Here is a 23395-nt window from a genome sequence, read left to right on the forward strand (position 1 = left end):
TAAATTTGATGGACAGGTTCTGAGCACGATTACTCATCACCAAACCACCTGTCAGCAGTGCCCCATCCACACTGCTGAAGATTGTGAGATGTAGTCGGTGCTGAGTAGCCAGACTGGATTTCTCCTGTGTTTAGCAGACAGGGTGCATATGGGCACTTTTCCACTTGATCAGAAGGTTGTTAATATTGCAATGGTACTGTAATGTCTTGTTTGGATCCGCAACAACTTCTGAAGCAGAAATCCCACTGCTACAGCAGGCATGTTAACGGGCCCCACTGTATCCAATGCTGCCATTCATCTCTTAAAAGCTAAATGTTAATTTCTAAACTGTTCTTTTATTTTATAGCAATTCATTTTCAGGAATTATTTAAATTAGTGGGGCATAGAATCTCACAATCTGAGATCTCAGCAGCAGGGGATGTGGATTATCAAATCATTTGTGGATAAATTTACTTGAAATAAACATGAAAGCTGAGCAGTATTTCCATGGATACACACCCACAAGATGTTGAAGGACCTCAGCAGGTCAGGCAGCATCTATGGAAATGAATAAGCAGTCGACATTTCAGGCCAAGACTTTTAACCAGGACTGGAAAGGCAGGGCAAGAAGCCAGAAACTGATATCCCTAAGATTATTTCTCATGTATTGCATTAATTTATGTACACCCAGCTTGAAAGAGACTCTCAAAGTTTTGTTAATGTGCAGTAAATAAAAATTTGGAAGTTAATAGTGAAGAAAAACTCCTAACACTTTGAAAGTCATTTTTGAAAGTGCTGGCCTTAGTTTACTGATGTAACTTTAGCTTGAACCCTGATAAAAGTTTGTCATAAAATAGCACAACTCAGAGCACTGTTTATAAATTTCTTAAAACTGGGTGAACACTGCACCCAATAATATAAAAACTTGTTAAGAATAAGAAACGGCAAAAAATTACACGACTTTGAATTATTAAAATTATTAAATTACTAAATTATTAAAATACCACAAAATCTAGCTGAATATGGATACTGTCTTTTAATGACATTGCACAGTTCAGCCCCTTAACACATAATTTTTTTTAAAATGTTGGTTCCATATGCAACCCCTAGACCCCTGTTGTCATAATACAATTTTCACATAACTGCCGATTGATGCAGAGCTCCCTTTTTTACTGTACCAGAAGTGTCCATTTTATTCCAAATTTTACTCGGTTTGATTTATCTTTGTCAACTGTTTTCACAGAGAAAAAAAATGTTTTAAAAAGGGGAACTTGGAGCTTATTGATTCCGACTTAGTACAATACAGTCAGTCCTGATGCAGATCCTAACCACACTTTGCCTCCAAAGATACAACATGACCTGCTGAGTTCCTCTAGCAATTTTATTTTTGCTGCATATCCTAGTATCCATTGTCTCTTGCGTCTCAAGTCAATGCTCACTGTTTGCTGATCTTCATTACACTTTTTTAAGGATTCTTTGTCACCATTGCCTTCAGTAAATGAAGCCTACATCTTCAATAATCCAGTGCAGCTTGTGGAAATTGACGTTAATCTCTTACTTTATCTCCATAACAGGTGATCAAAATGAGAATTCAAGGGAAGAGTCAACGAAATGGACAAAATCTCAGATTTTCACACTGGTATCTACAGCATCAATAAACTTCAGCTCCATGGTTTGTTATTCGATTCTAGGACCTTTCTTTCCAAAAGAGGTAATTAGCATTTAGATAGTAATTTTTAAAAAAACATTTGTGAAAACTATTCATGAATCTTTAAAAAAATTTGATCTTGGAGTTAGTTTGATAAGCAGTGCTGGGTCAATAGACTCGATAGGCTTTACAGTTTAAGGATATTGCACTCATGGAATGGTTTAATAACTATTGATGTGAATAATATTACATGGAAATTCATGAGCTGAATGCTATGCAGTAGATTTTTTTCTCTTGATCAAAATATAATAATGACCATTTCTGCATCATTTTGTGTCATAAGGACATCAGAAAGCGGAACAGGCCATTCATTCCCTCGAGCCTGCTCCACCTTTTTAAAAAGATTTTGACTGATCGTTACTTCAGCATCTTTACTAACTCCATATCTCTTGTTTCCTTTAGTACGGTAACTATAAATCAACTTTGGTCTTGAAAGTAGTCAGTAATTGAGTGTCCTTGGTTAAAAAATTTCCGAGATTTGCTATCCTTTGTCCTGAATGATTGATCATCTCCACATCTCTCCTGTCGAGCACTTTAAGTATTTAATGTTTTAATGAGATTGTCTCTCATTCTTCTAAATTCTGGAGGGCACGGGTCCAGGCTGCTTAATAAACAAACCTGCCCCCATTATAGAAATTGTTCTGGTGAACCTTTGTTGTGCTCAATCATGTATACAGACTGCTAGTTATACAGGCCAGAAGTAGGCCTTTTGGTTCATTGTGCCCACATTATCCTTTCAGGTCATCTACACTAATCCCATTTCCCTACAGCAGGACTGTACCCTTCATTGCCCTGTCTATTTAAGTGTCTTTCGAATTATCTCTTAAACATTAAAAAAAAAATTCTATCTGATCCAATCAGCTCCTGCACCAGCACATTCCAGCTATCAATTGCTCTCTGTTTTATTTTTTTTTTAAACTTGCCCTTAGATCCTCTTTAAGCTACCTCCCTCCTTAACCTATGCCTTGTTTATTTTCCCTCAGCCAGGGAAAAAAAGAGTTTTGACTATCCATCCTGTCTATGCCCTGTTCCCACTATACTGTTCCTCCAGCCATTTCAGGGAGATTGTTCTTATCTGTTTAATTTGTGTTTATCAGTAAACCCATGGGTTACCTGATCTTGCCCATTTATGTAGAAGAATCACGCAAGCAATTCACTAATACAAAAAATGGAAAGGGTGGTGGAAATGCCACACATAATAAGTTTGGTTAGAGTTGGATTTTAGGAATGGACATGAAAGTGGAGCAGGCTATCGCATAATATAAGACTGTGGAGTCTTGTTAAGTCAGCAAGGCCAGGGGTGCTGTTTAGTCTTTAGCAAGGCCAGGGATTTTGACAAGTCTATGTACACATGCAGAAGGTTTAGATGTCCTAGAATTTTGGACCTCCAAGAGGACCACAACTTGATCGCGGTTTGGAGGCTTGCAAACCTCAATGACCCACAGAGCTATGTTGGCTAGAGTCAGGGATTTATGCTTTGGCTCTTGGTGGGGTCACCCATGCCAAACAGGTCAAAGGGTAGAGCACAGACTATGAATAGTCCACCGGTCTTCCAGGTTCAGGGCTAACACATCTAACTGGTAAAACAAATTTGTCATGGAAGCAGCAATGAAGAATCCTTATATCTGAGTGCAACAGTATTCCTGAGGCTCCACCTGGGACTTGCATGACTGACAGTAGTGAAAACCAAGGGGAAGCTACTGATGTGATGAAGGAAGTCCTGAACACTGCCAGAGATGGAGGACCTTCGTTGCAGCCCTGAATGCCAACACGTAACAGGCAGTCAGTGGTTTGGAGGATGGTGGGCAGAGCATTGGAGCGTGGAGATGATGAGCAAGACTAAGGTTTAGAGTAGTGGATGAGGTAAAGCTGGGCTGAGGTAGGCAATGTTATATGTAGGGATTTTTTTTGTAGGTGGAATATGGGATTGAACGTTCCGCTTGGGAGTGAAACAAATACACATGTTATGAATCATTTGGCTCAGTCTATTTAAATTGATATGGTTATATTTAAAAATCAGATTCTAAGATCTCCCTGGAGGAACTTCTGAGAATGGAGAATCTGATTTAGAGGTGATGCAGAAAGCTTAGTCTATGGTGAGATGTATCTCATTGACCTACTGATCAAATATCAGGTACATCATGTCGCAAATGAGTATCTTTGTAGATGGATAGGGGTGGGAAAGATTTACAGTTAGATTGCAAATGCTCCATAGCAATCAGCAGTTTATTAATCATGCATCATAAATTTATTCTTTACTCTCTTTGCAGGCAGAAATTAAAGGAGTTAGCGCCAGTATTGTTGGAATGATATTTGGTTGTTTTTCTTTATTCAATTTAATATTTTCACTGATAATGGGAAAATATGTAAGTATAATATTTTTTTCTGGTAAATTGATATGCACTGGGATTTTATGGCTTGCAGCTAACTTTTCTGTGGTCTTGATTGGTTGAATGTTAGAATAATGATACTCTTTTACAATGTTTATGAAGTTGGGAAACATCAGCCATTATTTGTTGTCCTATAAAATCTGTCCAGGGCTATAGTTACATTTTAAAATCTGGTGTAGAAAATAAGACATTATTATGTCTTAATTCACTGCAAATTTGCTTTATTTCGTGCTATCTCTATAAGGAAGCAGTGTAAATACATTTTAGACAATACAACAATAAACCAAAAATCTCCCAAATCTTAGGAGAGTTATTGATCTAACAAGTAGAATTCAGTGCTTTCTTAGAATAGTAGAATATAGCCCTTTCTTATCCGTACACACCCCAGACAATACATTTTCTGTTACATTGGTTTTATTCACAAGTTAATGTGTGCTTTAGAGCATTTACTAGTGACTAAACAGCATTTCTACCTAAGGAAATGGATCGCAAGATTCCTTAATTGCTTTTGGAAATGATCAAATCCCATGTATCCTACAAGTGGGAATCATAGTATGACACTGTAGAATCTAGGTGAAGCGGTAAAAATGTGACCTAATGCTGTCTGTTAAGATGCAGTTGCTAGTCCAGAGGTTTATGAAACTTGATTTAATTCCATTGCATTTTAAAGTAGTCTCTTGGCCAATTGTTAAACCAATGTGAGGAATGTCAACTGTCCATTTCCCTCCATAAATGCTGTCTGATCTGCTGAGTCATTCCAAAGTTTTGTGCATTGCTGAGGAATATACTAATGGGTATACTTCTGGTTGAAATGGAGGCTACTATAATTATAATTCAATTACAATTATATGTGGGGATTAGCAATTTACAAAACCTGAGCATTAAACAATGGGTTGAAAGCTGCTCATGTTGTGGCTGTACTTGTTCATTTAAACATAAGATGATAAGCCTTTGTTCAATTGACCATTTGAATGACCTGCTAACTTGTTTTTTTCTTCCCTGCAGATTGTGCAAATTGGTGCAAAATTTATGTTTGTAGCTGGTATGTTTATTTCCGGTTGCTGCACTATTCTCTTTGGGTAAGTTTCTAACAAGACACTTGTTTAAAGCATTTTTTCTTTCCTATCTTGTTGAGGTTGTATATTGGTGATTCAGATTGTGATGTATTTGTAGCTGTGTTAAACAATCTGTAAAAGTAATTTAATAATCATTTGTATATTTCAGTAAATGACCAGGTGAAAGAAAGTTATAATGAAATTATGAATATTAATTAACATAACTATAATTTTCTACTTAAAGTCAGGTAATTGCATTTGACCACATTAGTGGTCTTAATGATGCTGCATTAAGTATCAAAGTCCTAAATAAATGAGGATTAATTCCCAGGTGTAAAGATTGGTTCTAAAACATCCTGTTACATGGAATTTTAATGGTTTTTTATTTATTATTCATTGAATCCACATTCTGCCATGTTCTATTTAGCATATCTCACAACACCAGTAGCCCAAGTTCATTCCTGGCCTCAGGTGCTATCTGTTTATCCTGTGGCACATGCGGCTTGCATTCATGTGCTCTTGATTTCCTCCCACGTCCCAAAGATGGCCGGGTTGTTTGCTTAGCTGGCCTTTGTAAGTTATCCTTGGTGTCTACATGAGTGGTATGACCAAGAGGGTGCTGATGGGAATGTGGGGAGAACAAGATAAGGGATTAAAGTAGGATTAGTGTAAATGTGTGGTTGATGCAGCTTGGTTGAAAGGCCAGTTTCCATTATGTATGATTGCTGACCCTAAGACTCGGAATGGAATCTGCCCAACCCACCATCATCATACCAAGTCGTCATTACCTACCTGGCTCTCAATCAATCCCCACAATTCTAATTAACACCTCTCACCTCTGAATTCCAGTCACCCCTTCAATTTCTGATCAGCCTTCTGAGTCCTGGTAACATCTTGACCTCCTCCATGATCCCTGGCCACAAAGTCGCATCTCACAGAATCCAACCCACGCCCTGTCCCTAGAGTCACCAGTTTCTCTCCTAAGCTTGCTCAATCATCACCTCTTCACATCTCAAGGTTACTGACCCCTGAGGTCCTCATTACTGATAGACCTCAGCACCAGCCCTCACCTCACTCCGCTCCACTCCCAGGATGGCCACAGCTGTTTCATCTCCCTTCAACAGCATCCTAGGTCTCTGGTTGGCACTGGATTCTGGGCATGCTCCACCTGTCACCACTGACTCTGGCGATAAATCTGTTCAATTCCAAGGTCATTCGATACCATCAGCGTCAGGCCAAAGTCAGTGCAAGAAAGCAGTATCCATCATAAGGTCCCTCACCACCCAGGCCAGGCCCTCTTCTTGCTATTACCCAGGAGTCTTGGGTCCCACACAACCAGGTTCAGAATCAGAATCAGGTTTATTTCACCGGCACGTGACATGAAATTTGTTAACTTAGCAGCAGCAGTTCAATGCAATGCATAATCTAGCAGAGAAAGAAAAAGTAACAATAATAAAAAATAAAATAAAACATAATAATAAACAAGTAAATCAATTATGTATATTGAATAGATTATTAAAAAATGTGCAAAAACTAAAATACTGTATATTAAAAAAAGTGAAGTAGTGTCCAAAGCTTCAAAGTCCATTCAGGAATCGGATGGCAGAGGGGAAGAAGCTGTTCCTGAATCACTGAGTGTGTGCCTTCAGGCTTCTGTACCTCCTACCTGATGGTAACAGTGAGAAAAGGGCATGCCCTGGGTGCTGGAGGTCCTTAATAATGGACGCTGCCTTTTGGAGACACCGCTCCCTAAAGATATCCTGGCTACTTTGTAGGCTAGCAGGAACCATAATTATCTTTCAATCATCAGTCTCCTAAACCAGCATAAATAGCTTCATCACCACTACCCTGAACTGATTCTACAACCTACAAATTCACTTAGAAGCACTCTTAATTCCTGTTGTCAATGTTTCTTGTAATATTTGTACAATTTGTCTTGTGCACATTGGTGCTTGTCATTTTAGGTTTATGTATCATGAAATCTATTGTATTTCTTTCCCTTCCTGTATATGTGCTGGGCTTGAAATTCTGCCCTGTGTTCGTTTAGGAAGAGAGACAACCAACACCGGAATATTACAAAACTTGGGTTTATTGCAGAATTCGTAACTGGCACAGCGAATCCACGGAGTCGCTGGAGAAGGCGCGTTCCGACTTCCCCTTACAATCTGCTCTTATTTATATCCCTTTTCCCCCCAGCACAGCCCCCTGCTACATATTAGGTAATATCGGGCACTTGTGTCCATCTTATTGGCCCGATGCCATACATTCACGAGTTACCTGTTTCTTTTGTTTACTGAATCGCGTGACACTAGTAGTTTCGGTGTAGCGGAATCCCCAGTTTCGCTTCCCCCCTCCCTCGCATTCCGGCCTCCTAATATTACGTGAGCCACTCCTGACCTGTAATGGCAGTCTCGAATTAACCCTAACATTAACCCTAACACTCCCTCCCTTGGCCTCCCAGAGGCCACATCCCTTACAATCTTTTCCGCGGCTGCCGGGATCAGGCAGGGAGGTGAGCGTCCCCCGGCACTCTTTGGCGTGTCCTCCCTATTTGCATATCCTGATTTGTCCGACCTAGGGTCACAAAATATGGGTAGGGGTTCCCTAAACATACGCAATTTATACAAGTAGCATGCAACATTTCAGAAGACTTATTCAAGAACAAATTCACAATCCCCCCCTTGCCATGGTCCATTTCAGTCCGTGGAGTGAAAGCGTCCGCTTTCCGGGAGGGCCGTGTCGTCCCCTTCCACCGGGAACAAGGGTGCCTGGTACGCCGGTGGAGGTCCATTCTTTCCAGTCAAGGCTCGATCTATAGTCCGGAAGACTAGGGTCCTGATACAGGGTATGCAACAACAACCACACGTGATAAAGATAGCAATTGAAATAGACAGTCCTAGAGCCGACTGTCCCAGAAACGCTCCCCACTTGCCAGAGGTCTTGTTTAGCCAGTAGAAAATGATGCCAGTTATTGTCCCCCTCCCTTCTTACCTTTTAATGCCCTGTTGGAGACCTCGGTGACAGGGTATGGACCATGCCACCGTTTTCCGTTCCAGGTGAGCTTCCCCGGGCCTCGGAGGAACACTTCCACTCCTACCTTGATGGTGTCCGACCCCTGCGGCTGCTCACTGTTAGATTATTGAACTCGCACAGTTATCAATTTTACCATATTTCTAAAAACTCTCATATACTCTGTTACTCAACACACAAATTTCTGAGTTTTGGTAACTCGAAATTGAAGTGCTCCATGGCTCCCTAGTACACAGAGAGAATCAAATGTGGGACGGTCGCCTTTCAAAACCTGACCTTCGCGTGGGAGATTTCTCCTCTTAACAACCAGTCTAAGGTAGGCGCCGTCAGTATCCCTGTGTACTACGGTGTACCGCGACACTTTTCTCCTCACTCCTGAGACTTTTATGCCCATCGTTGGCGGCGGGTACCCTCACTCAGAAGACTTTTCCACGGGCGGAGGATCTTCCTAAAAACAGATAAGAGTTAGTACTTACCAGTCACGATTCTGCACCGGGAATGATCTCTCCCAGGGTAATTTGGGGTTGGTGAGGATCCGTCAGCAGACAAGATCTAACTCAGTGATTTAACTATCTAGTGGAAGTCTTCGATATAACAGGCACTTCCTGACCTTAGTCGAGCTTGCGGCCGCAAGTTGTCTGCTGTCGGACCCGCCAGCCTGTGTTGTCTCTCCCTCCCCACGTCGGGGTCACCAAATGTTGGGTTTGAAATTCTGCCCTGTGTTCGTTTAGGAAGAGAGACAACCAACACCGGAATATTACAAAACTTGGGTTTATTGCAGAATTCGTAACTGGCACAGCGAATCCACGGAGTCGCTGGAGAAGGCGTTCTGTTTTCCCCTTACAATCTGCTCTTATTTATATCCCTTTTCCCCCCAGCACAACCCCCCGCTACATATTAGGTAATATCGGGCACTTGTGTCCATCTTATTGGCCCGATGCCATACATTCACGAGTTACCTGTTTCTTTTGTTTACTGAATCGCGTGACACTAGTAGTTTCGGTGTAGCGGAATCCCCAGTTTCGCTTCCCCCCTCCCTCGCATTCCGGCCTCCTAATATTACGTGAGCCACTCCTGACCTGTAATGGCAGTCTCGAATTAACCCTAACAATATGTCTGCAAGAAAATGAATCTCAAGATAGGATATGATACATAATTTGATTATAAATATACTTTGAGATTGCACTTTGTACTTCAGATATCTATAAATAGTTTTTATTGCATTATTCAGTACACTTCTTTGATATTGTCGTACAGAATCTAACTTAATGCTCTTAAATTTATTATCTGTCATTATGAGATACTGAAAAAGCCAAAAACATTTGCTTTAAGTTGCAATTCAAGTTCCCTTTCGCTGAAACATCTGTGTTTTAATTGACATTTGGCAGCACAAATGTTACACAGAGATTTCTTCATTTCACCTGTGAAAATTAAATTTTGCTTGTTCATTACATGAACAGCATGAGTTTACAGGCAAGGTTACCTGAAGCTGGCTCTTTTGAGTGTTTTAAATGGCAGTTTGAAATTTGTTGAGCATTCTTGCAGCCTGAAGCTGTAACATAAGAAATGGGTGGATATATTTGAAGTAAACCTATATGACCATATTTTTAAAAACTGAAATGAATTCACTGAACTTTTACAAAGCCTATCTGTGAAAATAATGAAAAATATATAGTAATCCTTCCCAGGAGTTGATGTCAGTTTTTATTTCCCTTTTCAGCTTACTGAATTTGACTCCAGATGGACCCATATTTATCTCTTTGTGTTTCATCGTAAGATCAGTAGATGCAATGGGGTTTGCTGCAAGTTCCACTGCCTCGTTCTCTATTCTTGCTACAACTTTTCCAAACAATGTTGCTACAGTCTTGGTAATAAGAAATTTAAAGCTAATCCTAATATAATAATACACTGCTAACGGGTCAAGAAAAGTATTATTACATTGTGCACATATTATATAGAGTCAAAACGGTTTATGAAAATGTTTTCCAGATTTCAGTTTGTTCTTTAATTTTTGTCTTGTGCCACAAAAGGGAAGCGACTTTTACTGAACTGTAGAGTTCAGTTCAAGCTCTGTTACAGCTTAAGTGATCTAGATTCAACCCCAACCTCTGGTGCTGTCTTTGTGGACTTTGCATTTTCTTCCCGTGGCTGCGGTGGTTTCCTCCCATCTCCCAAAGATATCAAGTTCACAGGCTAATTAGCAACTATAAATTGCCTACAGAGTGTAGACTGAATCTGTGAGTTGACAAGCACGTGGAGAGAATCAAAAAGAGAATCAGCATAGTAGTGTGAATGGCTGGATGATGGTCAGCATTGACTCAGAGGGCCAAAGGTCTGTTACAAGCTGAATACCGCTATGTTTCAAAGTACATTTATTATCAAAGTACGTATGCAGTATACAACCCTGAGATTCATCTTCCCACAGATAGTCGTGAAACAAGGAAAACCATGGAACATATTCAAAGAAAAGCATCAAGGTCCCCCCCCCCCCCCGACATGCAAAAAAACAAATCGCAAAATTGGCAAAAAAAAAAGAGAGCAAAAAATACAATATAAAACACCGACCCACAGAGTCATCAGAGAAGTCCAGGCATATTCAGTTCAGTTCAATCTAGCCTTGTGTCATTCGTTATCTGCAGGCCACTCCGATCAAAATAGCACAAAAAAAGTAACAGGAAAAGGAGTAACCAGAGACAAGAAATGCATCCTAACGTGAGTCAAATCCACAAATTGCATCAATTAAAGTTTGCCAAAGACTCCAGGACTCTGGTACCATCCTCCAACAGCGTCGAGGGAGGGAGAGACCATTCAAACGCAGGGACTTCCCTCCAGGAGCAGCGAGCAAGAGGGAGAGGGAGACCGTCGCACCAGACTTCTTCCTCCGGCAGCAGCGAGCAAGAGGCTGGTGGACAGTGCTGAAAACCTGCTGGCCTTTCACATTTGCCTCAGTGATTTCAATCATCCTTGGCACTTTAATCGGTGAGATCAGCGAGAAACGGAGTCAATCATGGGCTCAAGCCCTGTCTCCAGGCTTCTTGGCCTTGAAACCTCACCAAACACCCTTGGAGACAGCAAAGCACCAGATCACTCAATGGGCCCGAAAACACACCACCAAGATGTGGATCACGGGCTCCAACAGTAGCAGAACCACATTTGAAAGAAAACAAAGATGAAAAAGAAGTAGTTTTGTAAACTGTCTGAAGATATATCACCCTTGGTTGCATTGTTCATTGGAGCCGCCTTCCTCCGATATAATATATGATACAGTATTTTTTCAGCTCACATTTCCTAGAAGTGGCTGTCAGGGCAGCACAGGGTACGACTTCGTTGCAGTCATCATACAGGAAGTGTTATTCCTCTCCATACCTTGTGGCACATCAGATGCCAACCCTGCTGTTTCTTTAGCATTTTGCGTGTGTGGTTTTTTTTTTACAAGGCCAAGTTGCTAGATTGATGTTAAACCCAGCAGGAGTGGAAAGCGTGCAAGGAGCCGGCTGGATTCGAACCCGGGACCACTCGCCTCAAACTCCAGTGTTGAAGCTACTACACCACCAGCCATCGGTCATGCAACCAACCAGGTTCTCAATTCTCCATGAATGAGTCACACCTGTACAAGATTGTTTAATGTCATTTACAGTATGCATGTGTAAAGGAGAACAAAATTGTTACTCTGGATCTGATGCAGCATATACTAGGATAAAGAACACAATAATAAAAAAAACACAATAAATATATAAAAGATAGCTTAGATACATACATTGATTATATATACATAAAGTGACACTAGGTACAGGAGACAGGAAATGATAAAGTAGCAGTGGTGGGTGGATTAGTGGGTAGCTGAAACAAAGGTTGTGACGAATCAGCATATAGGAGGGAGATTGAAAATTTGGCTGAGTGGTGCCACAACAACCTCTCACTCAATGTCAGCAAGCCCAAGGAGCTGATCATTGAGTTCAGAAGGGAGATGCTGGAGATCCATGAGCCAGTCCTCATTGGAGGATCAGAGATGGAGAAAGTCAGCAACTTTAAATACCTGAGTGTTATTTCAGAGGATCTGTCCACGTAGGTGCCATTACAAAGAAATCACCACAGCACCTCTATTAGAAGTTTGCGAAGATTCGGCATGTCATCTAAAACTTTCACAAACTTCCATAGATGTATGGTGGAGGGTATATTGACTAGTTATGTTACAGCCTGGTATGGAAACACTAATGGAGTTGAATGGAAAAGTTGACAAAAAGAAATGGACAGTTCATCACAAGTAAAGCCCACCCTACCACTGAGCACACCTGTACACAGTGCCATCGCAGAAAAGCAGCATCTCTCATTAGGCACCCCATGCTTTTTATCACTGTTCCCATCGGGAAGAAGATAGAGGAACATCAGGACCCAAACCACCAGGTTCAGGTACAATTATTACCCCTCAACCATGAGGCTCTTGAACCAAAGGGGATAACTTCACTCACCTATCACTGAGCTGTTTCCACAACCTATCCACTCACTTTCAAGGATTCTTCACCTCGTGTTCTAAATATTTACTGCTTATTTATTATTATTATTATTATTATTATTATTATTATTATTATTTATTGTATTTTCTTTTTGAATTTTCACAGTTTGTTGTCTTTTGTACATTGCCTGTTTGTCCGTCCTGCTGGCTGCGGTCTTTCATTGATTCTATTATGTTTCTTGTTATTCTGTGCCATCGACTCATAGCGACTCTGTAGTCGTCTGGAGGGTTTTCGTGGCAAGATACAGAGGTAGATTGCCAGGCCTTTCTTCTGGGCAGATATTGCTCCTGCCCAGGTTAGGACCCGGATGGATTCAAACTCAGGACCTTCTGCATCGAAGTTGGTGCTGATGCCACTCTACCACAAGCCGACCGGTTTTTTCTAAATAATCACAAAAATGAATCTCAGGGTTGTATTTGGTGACATGTATGTACTTTGATAATAAATTTACTTTAAACTTCGACACTTGGAGTTGTTGATCAGCCTTGCTGCCTGGGGAAAGTAACTGTTTCTAAGTATGGTGATCCTGGTATTCTCCCCTGATGGGATTGGGATAAACAGTCCATGAGCTGGGTGGGTGGCCTTTTTCCAGCACCTTTCTGCATATATATCCTTGATGGCAGGCAGGTTGGTGCCGATGATGCATTGGGCAGTTTTGATTGCCCGTTGTAAAGCATTTCTGTCCATTGCAATCCAGTTTCCGTACCATGCAGTGATACACCATATTAGGATGCTCTTTACTGCGCATCTGTTGAAGGGTGTGAATATGGATGTGCATAGTCCAGCTCTCTTCAGACTCAGAAAGTAGAGGCATTGGTGAGCTTTCCTGATTATGAAGGAAGTGCTCTGGGACCGTGAGAAAATGTGCACTCCCAGGAGTTTGAAAACTGGTTGCAGTTTCCACTCACAAACAAAAGAAAATCTGCAGATGCTAGAAATCCGAGCAACACACACAAAATGCTGGAGGAACTCAGCAGGGCATGAGAAATCATCATCAGCATCTAGGGAAAGAGAAGACAGTCGATGTTTCAGCCCGAAATGTCGACTGTACCCCTTTCCTACATGCTGCCTGGCCTGCTGAGTTCCTCCAAAATTCTGTGTGAGTTGCAGTTTCCAGTGCTGAGTGGCCGATGTAAAGGGCAGCGTGACCTCTTCTGGTCGATAATCATTTCCTTTGTCTTGTTGACATTAAGGAGGTGGTTACTTTCGTGGCATCAGGCCTCGAGCTCTTCCACTTCCTCTCTGTAGGGTGGCTGAGAATGAACTATTTGCCTGTTCTGATGTGATGTTTGTTGCTTCTCATGATGTCTGTATTTCCAGAAATAGAAGATGCAGTAACACAAACTCCAAACTGTGTTTTTCTTAGGGATCTCTGGAAATATTCACTGGACTTGGTCTATCACTGGGTCCACCAATCGGAGGCTATTTGTATCAATTATTTGGATATCAAATGCCTTTTGTTATGCTGGGATGTGTGGTTCTATTAATGGTACCTTTGAACATGTGCATTTTACCAAGATGTGGTAAGGTTCTGCATTTTAATCTTTTCCAGCTTACTGTTATTAACTGTATAGTTTGAAAATTACTTGCAAATTAAAAAGCATTTTACTTAACCATTTTAAGCCAGTAAATCCATTAATCCAGTTAATTGTAGAGTTTACTGGTTAAGGTGATCAGCAACTGAATGGATTCAGTTCATAACTATTCTGAGGAATTTAATGTAAACTGGGGCCATCATATTAATCTGAGTTTCTGCATTGATTAATTTCCAGTGATCCTTGTTCTCTTCATATCTGACATAGAGATGTAAAATTTCCCTGGAGTATACCTCCACTGCTAAACAGTTGGTTGAATTGCTGGATGCCCAGACTTAAAACCCAACTGCTGCATGACTCCCTTAAGGGAGTAAAAGAGAGTTGAAGGAACAAAAATAAAATCACTATCTGTATATCAGTAAACCAAATGGAGAAAAATAGAACTAGTCTATTGGAATTGCAGTAATGAACTACAGGCAATCCCCAGGTTATGTAAGGGTTCTATTCCTAAGAATTGTCTAATCCAAAATTTTCTTAAGTCAGAAACATCCATTTTCTAGAGTTACCTGTATTGTATTGTTGTACATACATGTGCTATAGTTCTCATTTCATTGAATAAACATGCTAACACTGTCCATAATTAAACAGAATATAGATTGTATCCCATCATTAATGAGCAGCATTAAACCATTATTATTATTATTATTATTATCATCTCCATCTTGAAAATTGTTTTTAAAACATTTGGGAGAATTTACATAAAGTTGGATCATTTGTAACCCAGGAGCCCTTGCATTGTCTGTTTTTTTATGGTCAGCAGATAATAGGTGCGACTTCAAACTGCTATAAGCATTTCATAAATGCAAGGAAATGGGTTAGAGGTAAAAAATGTTGAAAAAGGTAAACAAATACTTGGTTGCTGCATGGTGAGATCTACTGGTTATCAGTATTCAAATGGTGGGGGGACGTCACGTGATGACGTAGGATCGAGACGAGGAAATCCAGCTCTCCCGTAAAAAACCAGTAAAATAATGTTTAAGTGAAGAAAAGTTAGTAAATACTTTTTCAAAATTACTTATAAACTGCTCAGGATTGTCTTAAGATATGTCTCCTAAACAGAAGCAGAAGAAAACTACGACTTTGAAGACAACACAAGTTGGAAAAGAATCAAGGCCGGCAGCCATGAAAGAGCCTCGGGCTCAAGTGCATTTTACCTCCGGCGATACAGAACAGGAAACTGCGGCAACATCAACCGTTTCCAAAAAAAAAGAGCAACAGGAATTGCGCATGCGTGAAGGAAGGGGCATGCGCAAACACGAGCAACCCAAACTATAAATCCCAGCTATGATCGGAACTGAAAGTGAAAGCGAATATGAGGTGGAATCAGATTCTCTGGATAAATCAGATGAAGATGAAGAGACAAAGAAGAGCAACAGGAAGAGGTTGGAGGTGATATTGGAGACATAAAAAAATCTTTGGTGCAAATAATGCATGAATTAAAAGCATTAACAGTAATAAAAAAGATATTAAAATATGAAGATTATGTTTGATAAAATGATGAAAAGACAGGACAAAATGGACAAGAAAATTAAAAACTTGGAAGAAATAATGGGAGACACCATTGATAGAGTGAAGAAAATGGAAAATAATATTTCTGCCTAGACATCAGAAAGAAAACAGTTGTTGGAAAAAGTGGATGTACTTGAAAATTTTAACAGATGAAATAATATTAAGATTGTTGGACTTAAAAGAAGATTATAGAGGGAGAGGATCCAATAAATATTTTTCAAAAATGGATTCCGGAAATTTTGGAAATAGAAGAAGGAACCCAGTTAATTGAAATTGGAAGGGCTTACAGAGCCTTAAGATCAAGACCTCAAGTTGATCAAAACCCACGATCAATCTTGATAAAATGCTTAAGATATCAAGATAAAGAAAAGATACTGAAGGCTGCTGCCCAACGTGCCAGAAAGAGAAACGGGCCATTGATGATAGAAGGGAAAACAGTTCTTTTCTATCCTGATAAGTTATGACCTTTTGAAGAGAAAGAAGGAATTCAACCCAGCGAAAAAAGTTTAATGGGAAAGGGGTTATAAATTTATATTGCACCACCCGGCAACCCTGATAATTTTTTTGGATGACGGAAAAAAAAGATCTTTTACTGATTATCGGGATGCGGAAGAATTTGCACAAGAACTCCCAAATATTCGCTAACCACAGCCAAAGATTTAAAAGTGAAACGGATTAAAGATGAAGACAGGGACAGTGAATGGAGTTGATGGATGTTTAAGGACAGAAGAATAGTTAAATATATTCTTAATTATATGATACAGGGGGAGAGAGGTAAAAACTTGAGAAATATTAATCGAGAGTAGTGATATTATTTTTTCTTCTCATATATACTTTTTTATGTTACTGGGGAGCTGGGGGAACTTCGGATCGATTGCTACAGGATTCACGTGTGTAATCATGGCGATTGCCATGACCCGCACAACGGAGGGGGGTAATATGTTTTTTCTTAATTCACAACATTAGTAGGGGGGTATTTTGTTATTTTTTTCTTTATCATCTATTTTTCTTTAATCTTTCTTTCTTTGCCTGGACAATCGGGGGGGGGGGGGGGGGTGGAGACACAGCAACACGGAGAATTTTAAAAAGATTCCCCAAGGTACTACGAAAGTTGAAAAGTTAGATATTACTATAGACTGGAGTATCCCTGTTAAAAATAATGACTAATTTACTGAATTTTTAAAGTTTTAATATTAATGGGCTTAATGGACCAGTGAAAAGAAAAAGAATTTTAACATACATTAAGAAAATTAAAATAGATATAGCTTTTAGCTGCATTCTATTTGAAAAAATTACGTATAATTTAAGAGATAAATACAAAATATTTCTGAAAATTTGGCGCCCTTATTTACAAAAGATAGGATTAAATATATAGGTACTCCAAAGATAAAAGTATTGGTTATTTGGGGAAAGAAATAAATATATATACTAAAGCTATTATGAACTCCATGGAGCATGCGGGGATCTTCCGATATCCAGGCATTCTTTCTTTCTTTTTTTTCTCTTTTTACAGGGATATGTTAGGGGGGAGGGGTTAAGGGGAGGGGGAGAAAAAAGAAAAGTATTCAAATGGTAAAATTATTAACATTGTATGGCATAAGCTTGCAATTGATGATCAAGCTGTGTCTGAAGTAAGATAGAATAATATTTAAAGATTTGGTAAATGAAAGGGAAGTGTATTTGTTTTATGGTTACCATTGAAAGACATGGGCAGTTATGGATAATTAATGATTACAATGTTAACTGGGGCAGAAATTTGAAAAACAAATTGCTTATTGCCAAGATGACATTTTTGATTTTTGAAGTACAAACGCTATTACAGGTTTCCCCTGCTATCCGGAAAGTAGAACGTTCCTATGAAACCTTTCGTAAGCCGAAATGGAGTAAAGCGAAGAAGCAATTACCATTAATTTATATGGGAAAATTTTTTCAGCATTCCCGGACCCAAAAAATAACCTACTAAATCATACCAAATAACATATAAAACCTAAAATAACACTAACATAGAGTGAAAGCAGGAATGATATGATAAATATGCAGCCTATGTAAAGTAGAAATAATGTATGCACAGTGTAGTTTCACTTACCAGAATCGGGAAGACAGTGAGCACACTGGAAAGTTCACGCATTTTTCTATCATACAGTTCTGTGTAAGCACTCAAAACATCCTGCAAACCTGCCCTAAAGCTATGTAAAAGCGAAAATCCTCTGTGGATTTCTTTCGGTTAGCGGAACGGGTACTAAAAGCAAAGTGGCGTGAAGCGGACTTTTGTAAAGTGGGGAATACCTGTATTGGGATATATAGTATGAATGTAACAGTGGCTATTCCACTTGCAAGAAAAGACATTATCTAATGTTTTAACTGCTGTTTTTCATATGTTGTAACTAATGTTCTTTAATTTCAGATGGAGTTGCCAGTAATTCCAGTTTTTGGAAGCTCATTTTGATCCCTAAAGTAACATCTATGTACATGATTATGTTTTCCATAAGTTCTTGTATTGGATTCCTGGATCCCACCATATCACTATTTGTTATCGATAAGGTACTTTTTTTTTAAAGAATTCCTGTGTGTTGTGTACCTTCCATTTACTTTCAAGTTCCAAGAGTTGAGAAGTGCATTAATTCAGTTTTTGAAAAAGCAAGAATGATTTGCCTGTTTAGAAACAAATCATTTCTTCAAGAATGTTCCTCCAGAACAAGGGAGCAATGTATTAAATTTAGAGCAAGGCTACTGAGAAGTGGAACAAGGAAGTGTTTTCCCTCTCAAAGGGTAACAGCAATCTGAATGACTGTGCTGCTCAAATGCTCAAGACAGAGATTGCCCACAAAAAAAGCTTTTTTTTTCATAACATCTGCACATTCCTGTTTTTCACATCATGGATTGGGGAAAGAAAAAAATACTGAAATGCTTTTAGGCATTTGATAAGGTAACCCCTTGTAAGGCTTATTGAGAAAGTAAGGAGGCATGGGATCCAAGGGGACCTTGCTTTGTGGATCCAGAACTGGCTTGCTCACAGAAGGCAAAGAGTGGTTGTAGATGGGTCGTATTCTGCATGGAGATCGGTGACCAGTGGTGTGCCTCGGGGATCTGTTCTGGGACCCCTACTCTTAGTGATTTTTATAATTGACTTGAATGAGGAAGTGGAGGGATGGGTTAGTAAATTTGCTGATGACACAAAGGTTGGGAGTGTTGTGGATAGTGTGGAGGACTGTCAGAGGTTACAGTGGGACATTGATAGGATGCAAAACTGGGCTGAGAAGTGGCAGATGGAGTTCTACCCAGATAAGTGTGAGGTGGTTCATTTTGGTAGGTCAAATATGATGGCAGAATATAGCATTAATGGTAAGACTGTTGGCAGTGTGGAGGATCAGAGGGATCTTGGGATCCGAGTCCATAGGACACTCAAAGCTGCTACGCAGGTTGACTCTGTGGTTAAGAAGGCATATGGTGCATTGGCTTTCATCAACCGTGAGATTGAGTTTAAGAGCAGAGAGGTAATGGGTGCAGAAGAGATTTACGTGATGTTGCCTGGATTGGAGGGCATGCCTGATGAGAATAGGTTGAGTGAACTTGGCCTTTTTTCCTTAGAGTGACCACTTGAGAGGTGACCTGACAGGTAATGAGAGGCATTGATCCTGTGGATAGTCAGAGGCTTTTTCTCAAGGCTGAAATGGCTAGCACAAGAGGGCATAGTTTTAAGGTGCTTGGAAGTACATACAGGGGGATGTCGGGTAAGTTTTTTACGCAGAGTGGTGAGTACATGGAATGGGCTGTGGGCGGCGGCAGTGGAGGCGCCAGAACGTTACGTAAGTTGGAAGGCTCTAGTTGTGGGAGAGGTCTGATAGGCCGCATTTGTTTATCCTGGAGTGAAGGAGGCTGATGGATGACCTGATAGACATATATAAAATTATAAGAGGCACAGGCAGGACAGCTAGTCGGAATCTTTTTCCCATGATGCTGGTATCAAAAACAAAAAGGCATGGGCTTAAGTTGTGAGGAGGGAGTTTTCAAGAGGATTGGGGCGGGGGGTGGGGGGGGGGGGGGTTGCTCGAAGGCCACACAGTCACAAATAAGGCGCTCCAGCAGCTCTACTTTGTTTGGAGGTTACAGAGATTTAGTCTGTCACCAAAAACTCTTGCAGATTTCTATAGGTGTATGGTAGGAAGAATTCTGACTGGTTCAACCATAGCTTGGTATGGAGGCTCCAGTGCACAGCAACACAAGAGGCTGCAGATGGTTGTAGACTCCTTCACGGGCACAACCCTTCCTATCTTTGAGGACATCTTCAAGAAGCAGTGCCTCAAGAAGGGACAAGGCCGCTTCTCATTGCTACCATCAGGGAGGAGGTACAGGAGGCTGAAGACCCACATTTAACAGTTCAGAAACAGGCAGTTTGGCTCTCCACCTCTGAGTGTTCCTTCAGATTTATGAACAGTCCTGAATGCTAACTCATTATTCCTTTAATTTGCACTATTTACAGTACTTTATAACTTTAAGTCTGTGTACTGTATGGTTGTGCTGTACTGTGTATTGTACAAAACAACAAATTTCACATCATATAAGAGATTGATAATAAACCTGATTCTGAAGTATGTTTTGAGCACTGTGGTTGATAATTGGAATTCACAAACGGAAGAGGTGATAACATAGAGAGCTATGGGCTTAAAGTGAGCAAATGGGATAAAATGGGAGCAAATGGCCATTGCAGCTGGGTAAAAAGGCTGGCATGAATATGGAGAGTCAAACTGCCTGTTTCTGTGTTGTTCAACTCTCAGATTCCATGTATTGTTTGAACTCTCAGAGGTTTACTGTCTGTAGGTTTTAACATGAGCAATCTCAAACATTTTCTGCTGCAGTGTACTGGTATGTACGCTTGCATAAACTACACACCAGGTGAAATTGTTTGATTTTCTGAATCAATCAGAATTCCTCATTTTCAAGTCAAGGACAATTGCCTTTTACTTTTCTGATATAAGTATGAAGTAGAACAGATAATCCTGGATAAATTACTTCTTTTCAGTTTCATAAGTGGCACAGTTTATAGGTCATTCCAATGTGGCTTGTTTAACTAGTTGCATTTTAGAAATTGATTTAGCACTGCATCTGATTTGTGCAGCTCTGACTGTAAAACATGCTTTTATGTTCTCCAGTTCAAATTAAATACTGGATCTGTGGGACTGGTATTCCTGGGGCATGCTGTGACTTATGCAGTATCCTCCCCATTTATTGGATTTCTGTCTGATAAACTACCTGTAAGTATGCACGCTGGCTTTGATATATTTTAAGTTGTAAGAATTTTATATGGATTCTATGTTTACCGTAATAAATTCCTTTTATTCAATTGATTTTTTTGATGGCATTCAAGAAGTCTAAGATGCTTGTTACAGAAATTTTAAAGAAGTCATAACTTCTGTACTGCCCGTCTAACATTAACTAGAGAGTCAGCCAAATTCTATTCAAAAATGACATGAGTCAGGGTATAGCCTCCTAGCTCTTTGGTTTTATTGCAGTCACAATGGCATGACATAGTGAATAAGGAGTGAAATTAAAACAACAAAATAAGGTATAGTCACTGCACTGCTCCATTCACACAAGTAAATATACACAGGTGAGTAAGAACTCAGCTAAGTTTCCTGCAAGTATTTTAAGATTCCAACAAGTAAATACTACAGGTAAGTAACGTGTAAACCATTAGCATCTAGGTTAGTGTCAATATTGTAAGCAAGAAGATGTACAGTTTTGTTGTCTCAGTACAACTAATAATCTTGGGGTTAGTTTCTAATGGAAAGACAGCACTTTTCATGACTAGGAATGTGAAGCAGTGTTGTTTAGCTAACCAAGTACTTTATAAGTATTGTATAGTTACCTCTGTATCATACATAACAGAAGATTTATGCTCAATGCAGGTCTTTGTTGTGACTGAAAATCAAATATATTAGCTGAGTCGTGACTATGCTAATGAGTGGGATGGAATGAATTAGGCTGCTGAAACCCCTTGTGAAGCAATGAAAAATTACAGCAAAAAGTCAAACCTGAAACAATGAAATTAAAATGCAAATACCTCAAAAATATGCTACACTAAATCAGTTTGAAAAGAAATATGCTAATTTTTTGATAATTATTTTCTGTTAAATGGCCTACTGCCATCTAATACATTCTCAATATTGTATAATTGTGAAGACTGATAAGGTATGCATTTTGTCAAAATAAAATAAAGGCTTAACTCTTAAGAATCGCTTGGTGCCTCCATACTGTGTGAAAATTTATAAGATATCTATTGTTTAATAAATATCTTCACCTGTTTGTGATATTTAGCAATCAGCTGATCTCAAACTCTAACCATAAGAAGAAAATAACCATAAACAATTTCTCTTTGACTTGTTATTTTGGTGTAGACTTTAGGATTGTTTCCTAATAGGTTTTCCCTTCTAGCTGACCCGCATGATTTCTTTTGGTGCCTTTTAACCTATTGACCTCCAGTAGGATAGAGTGTTACATCTTTGATTGCACAGTTCATTCACACAGGCTATGTTGATTTGACAACACAAATTAGACTGAAATGTAAGGATTGAATCCTACTTCTACTAATTGACTTTGAAACGGGAACATTACATCCTATCACCAAGCATGCACGTGTAACACATTGGTATAGTATGGAGATTCCTGTACCTTGAAATTCTAATGACGTAGTCTAGAATTCATAAAAGGAATTGAGGGTTCTCATTTTGTCTTTTTTGTATTTTCCTCCTTTCCCCAACTCCAGAGAATTAGAACAGGGCTGGTGTTATTTGGAAGTTGGATGATTGCATTGAGCTTTCTGTTTTTGGGGCCAGCACCCATTTTTCATTTTAAGGGGTAGGTATTTAATTTTATTGTCTCCATAGATTTGTTTATTTATGGCACTATCGGGAATTTGTTATGAGCAGTGTGTTAGTGGCTTTCCACTCTCCGGTATCCATAAAATTGCCCATGGAACTTTTAACATTTGCCAACAGAGACATTCAGTCATCTACCATGTAAACATAACACCGAAGGAGAACTATTAATTTTGTAAGGGTAGTAACACCCTATGAGCAAAATTAAAATTTTCCAGGCCAGGGAACTTGATGAGCAAACATATTTACTTTGCCACACATTTGAAAAAAAATCCAAATTCCAAATCTACATTTAAAAATTTTTCATCAGTCCTTAAAGTGAGAATTATACCACGTCTTTGATTTCAAGGATTGCATCAATGCAATCTTTGCAGAGACAGATTTTTTTTATTAGCAAAGTCAGGATTTCTATACAAGACTTGGAATATGGAGTCAATAAATTATGGTCATTTGTACCTCATAGTAAAGCTCGCTGAGCAAAATCTGGACTGTTATGCAATGATCTGGAATATAATGCTCAAAAAGATGGTTGAAGTTGGGTCAGCCATAACTTTCAGAATGAAATTGGATGATAACTTGAAAGGGGAGGAAATTGAAGAACAGTTGGGGGGGGGGGTAGTAAGGAAGTAGACTAATTGGGTGGCCCCTAATATAAATAAATAAATAAATTTGTTCATATACAAGTTGGCTAACAAATACTTACTAAATGCTCATGATATTAATTGCATATCCTGTGTACC

At 39.5% G+C, this 23395-nt stretch overlaps 1 protein-coding gene across 1 annotated transcript in view; it reads left to right on the forward strand.

Moving 5' to 3' along the window:
- The window catches only part of slc18b1 (solute carrier family 18 member B1), a 31150-nt gene that overhangs the window by 1123 nt on the left and 6632 nt on the right, over positions 1–23395 (forward strand). The window contains exons 3-10 of the mRNA XM_073056369.1: positions 1554–1690; positions 3958–4053; positions 5083–5156; positions 9883–10030; positions 14043–14199; positions 18185–18321; positions 20931–21032; positions 22544–22635. Of these exons, the coding sequence (XP_072912470.1) occupies positions 1554–1690; positions 3958–4053; positions 5083–5156; positions 9883–10030; positions 14043–14199; positions 18185–18321; positions 20931–21032; positions 22544–22635 (943 nt within the window). The remainder of the gene's footprint in view (positions 1–1553; positions 1691–3957; positions 4054–5082; positions 5157–9882; positions 10031–14042; positions 14200–18184; positions 18322–20930; positions 21033–22543; positions 22636–23395) is intronic.

Source organism: Hemitrygon akajei, chromosome 9, assembly GCF_048418815.1.
Source record: "Hemitrygon akajei chromosome 9, sHemAka1.3, whole genome shotgun sequence".
Lineage (NCBI taxonomy): Eukaryota > Metazoa > Chordata > Chondrichthyes > Myliobatiformes > Dasyatidae > Hemitrygon > Hemitrygon akajei.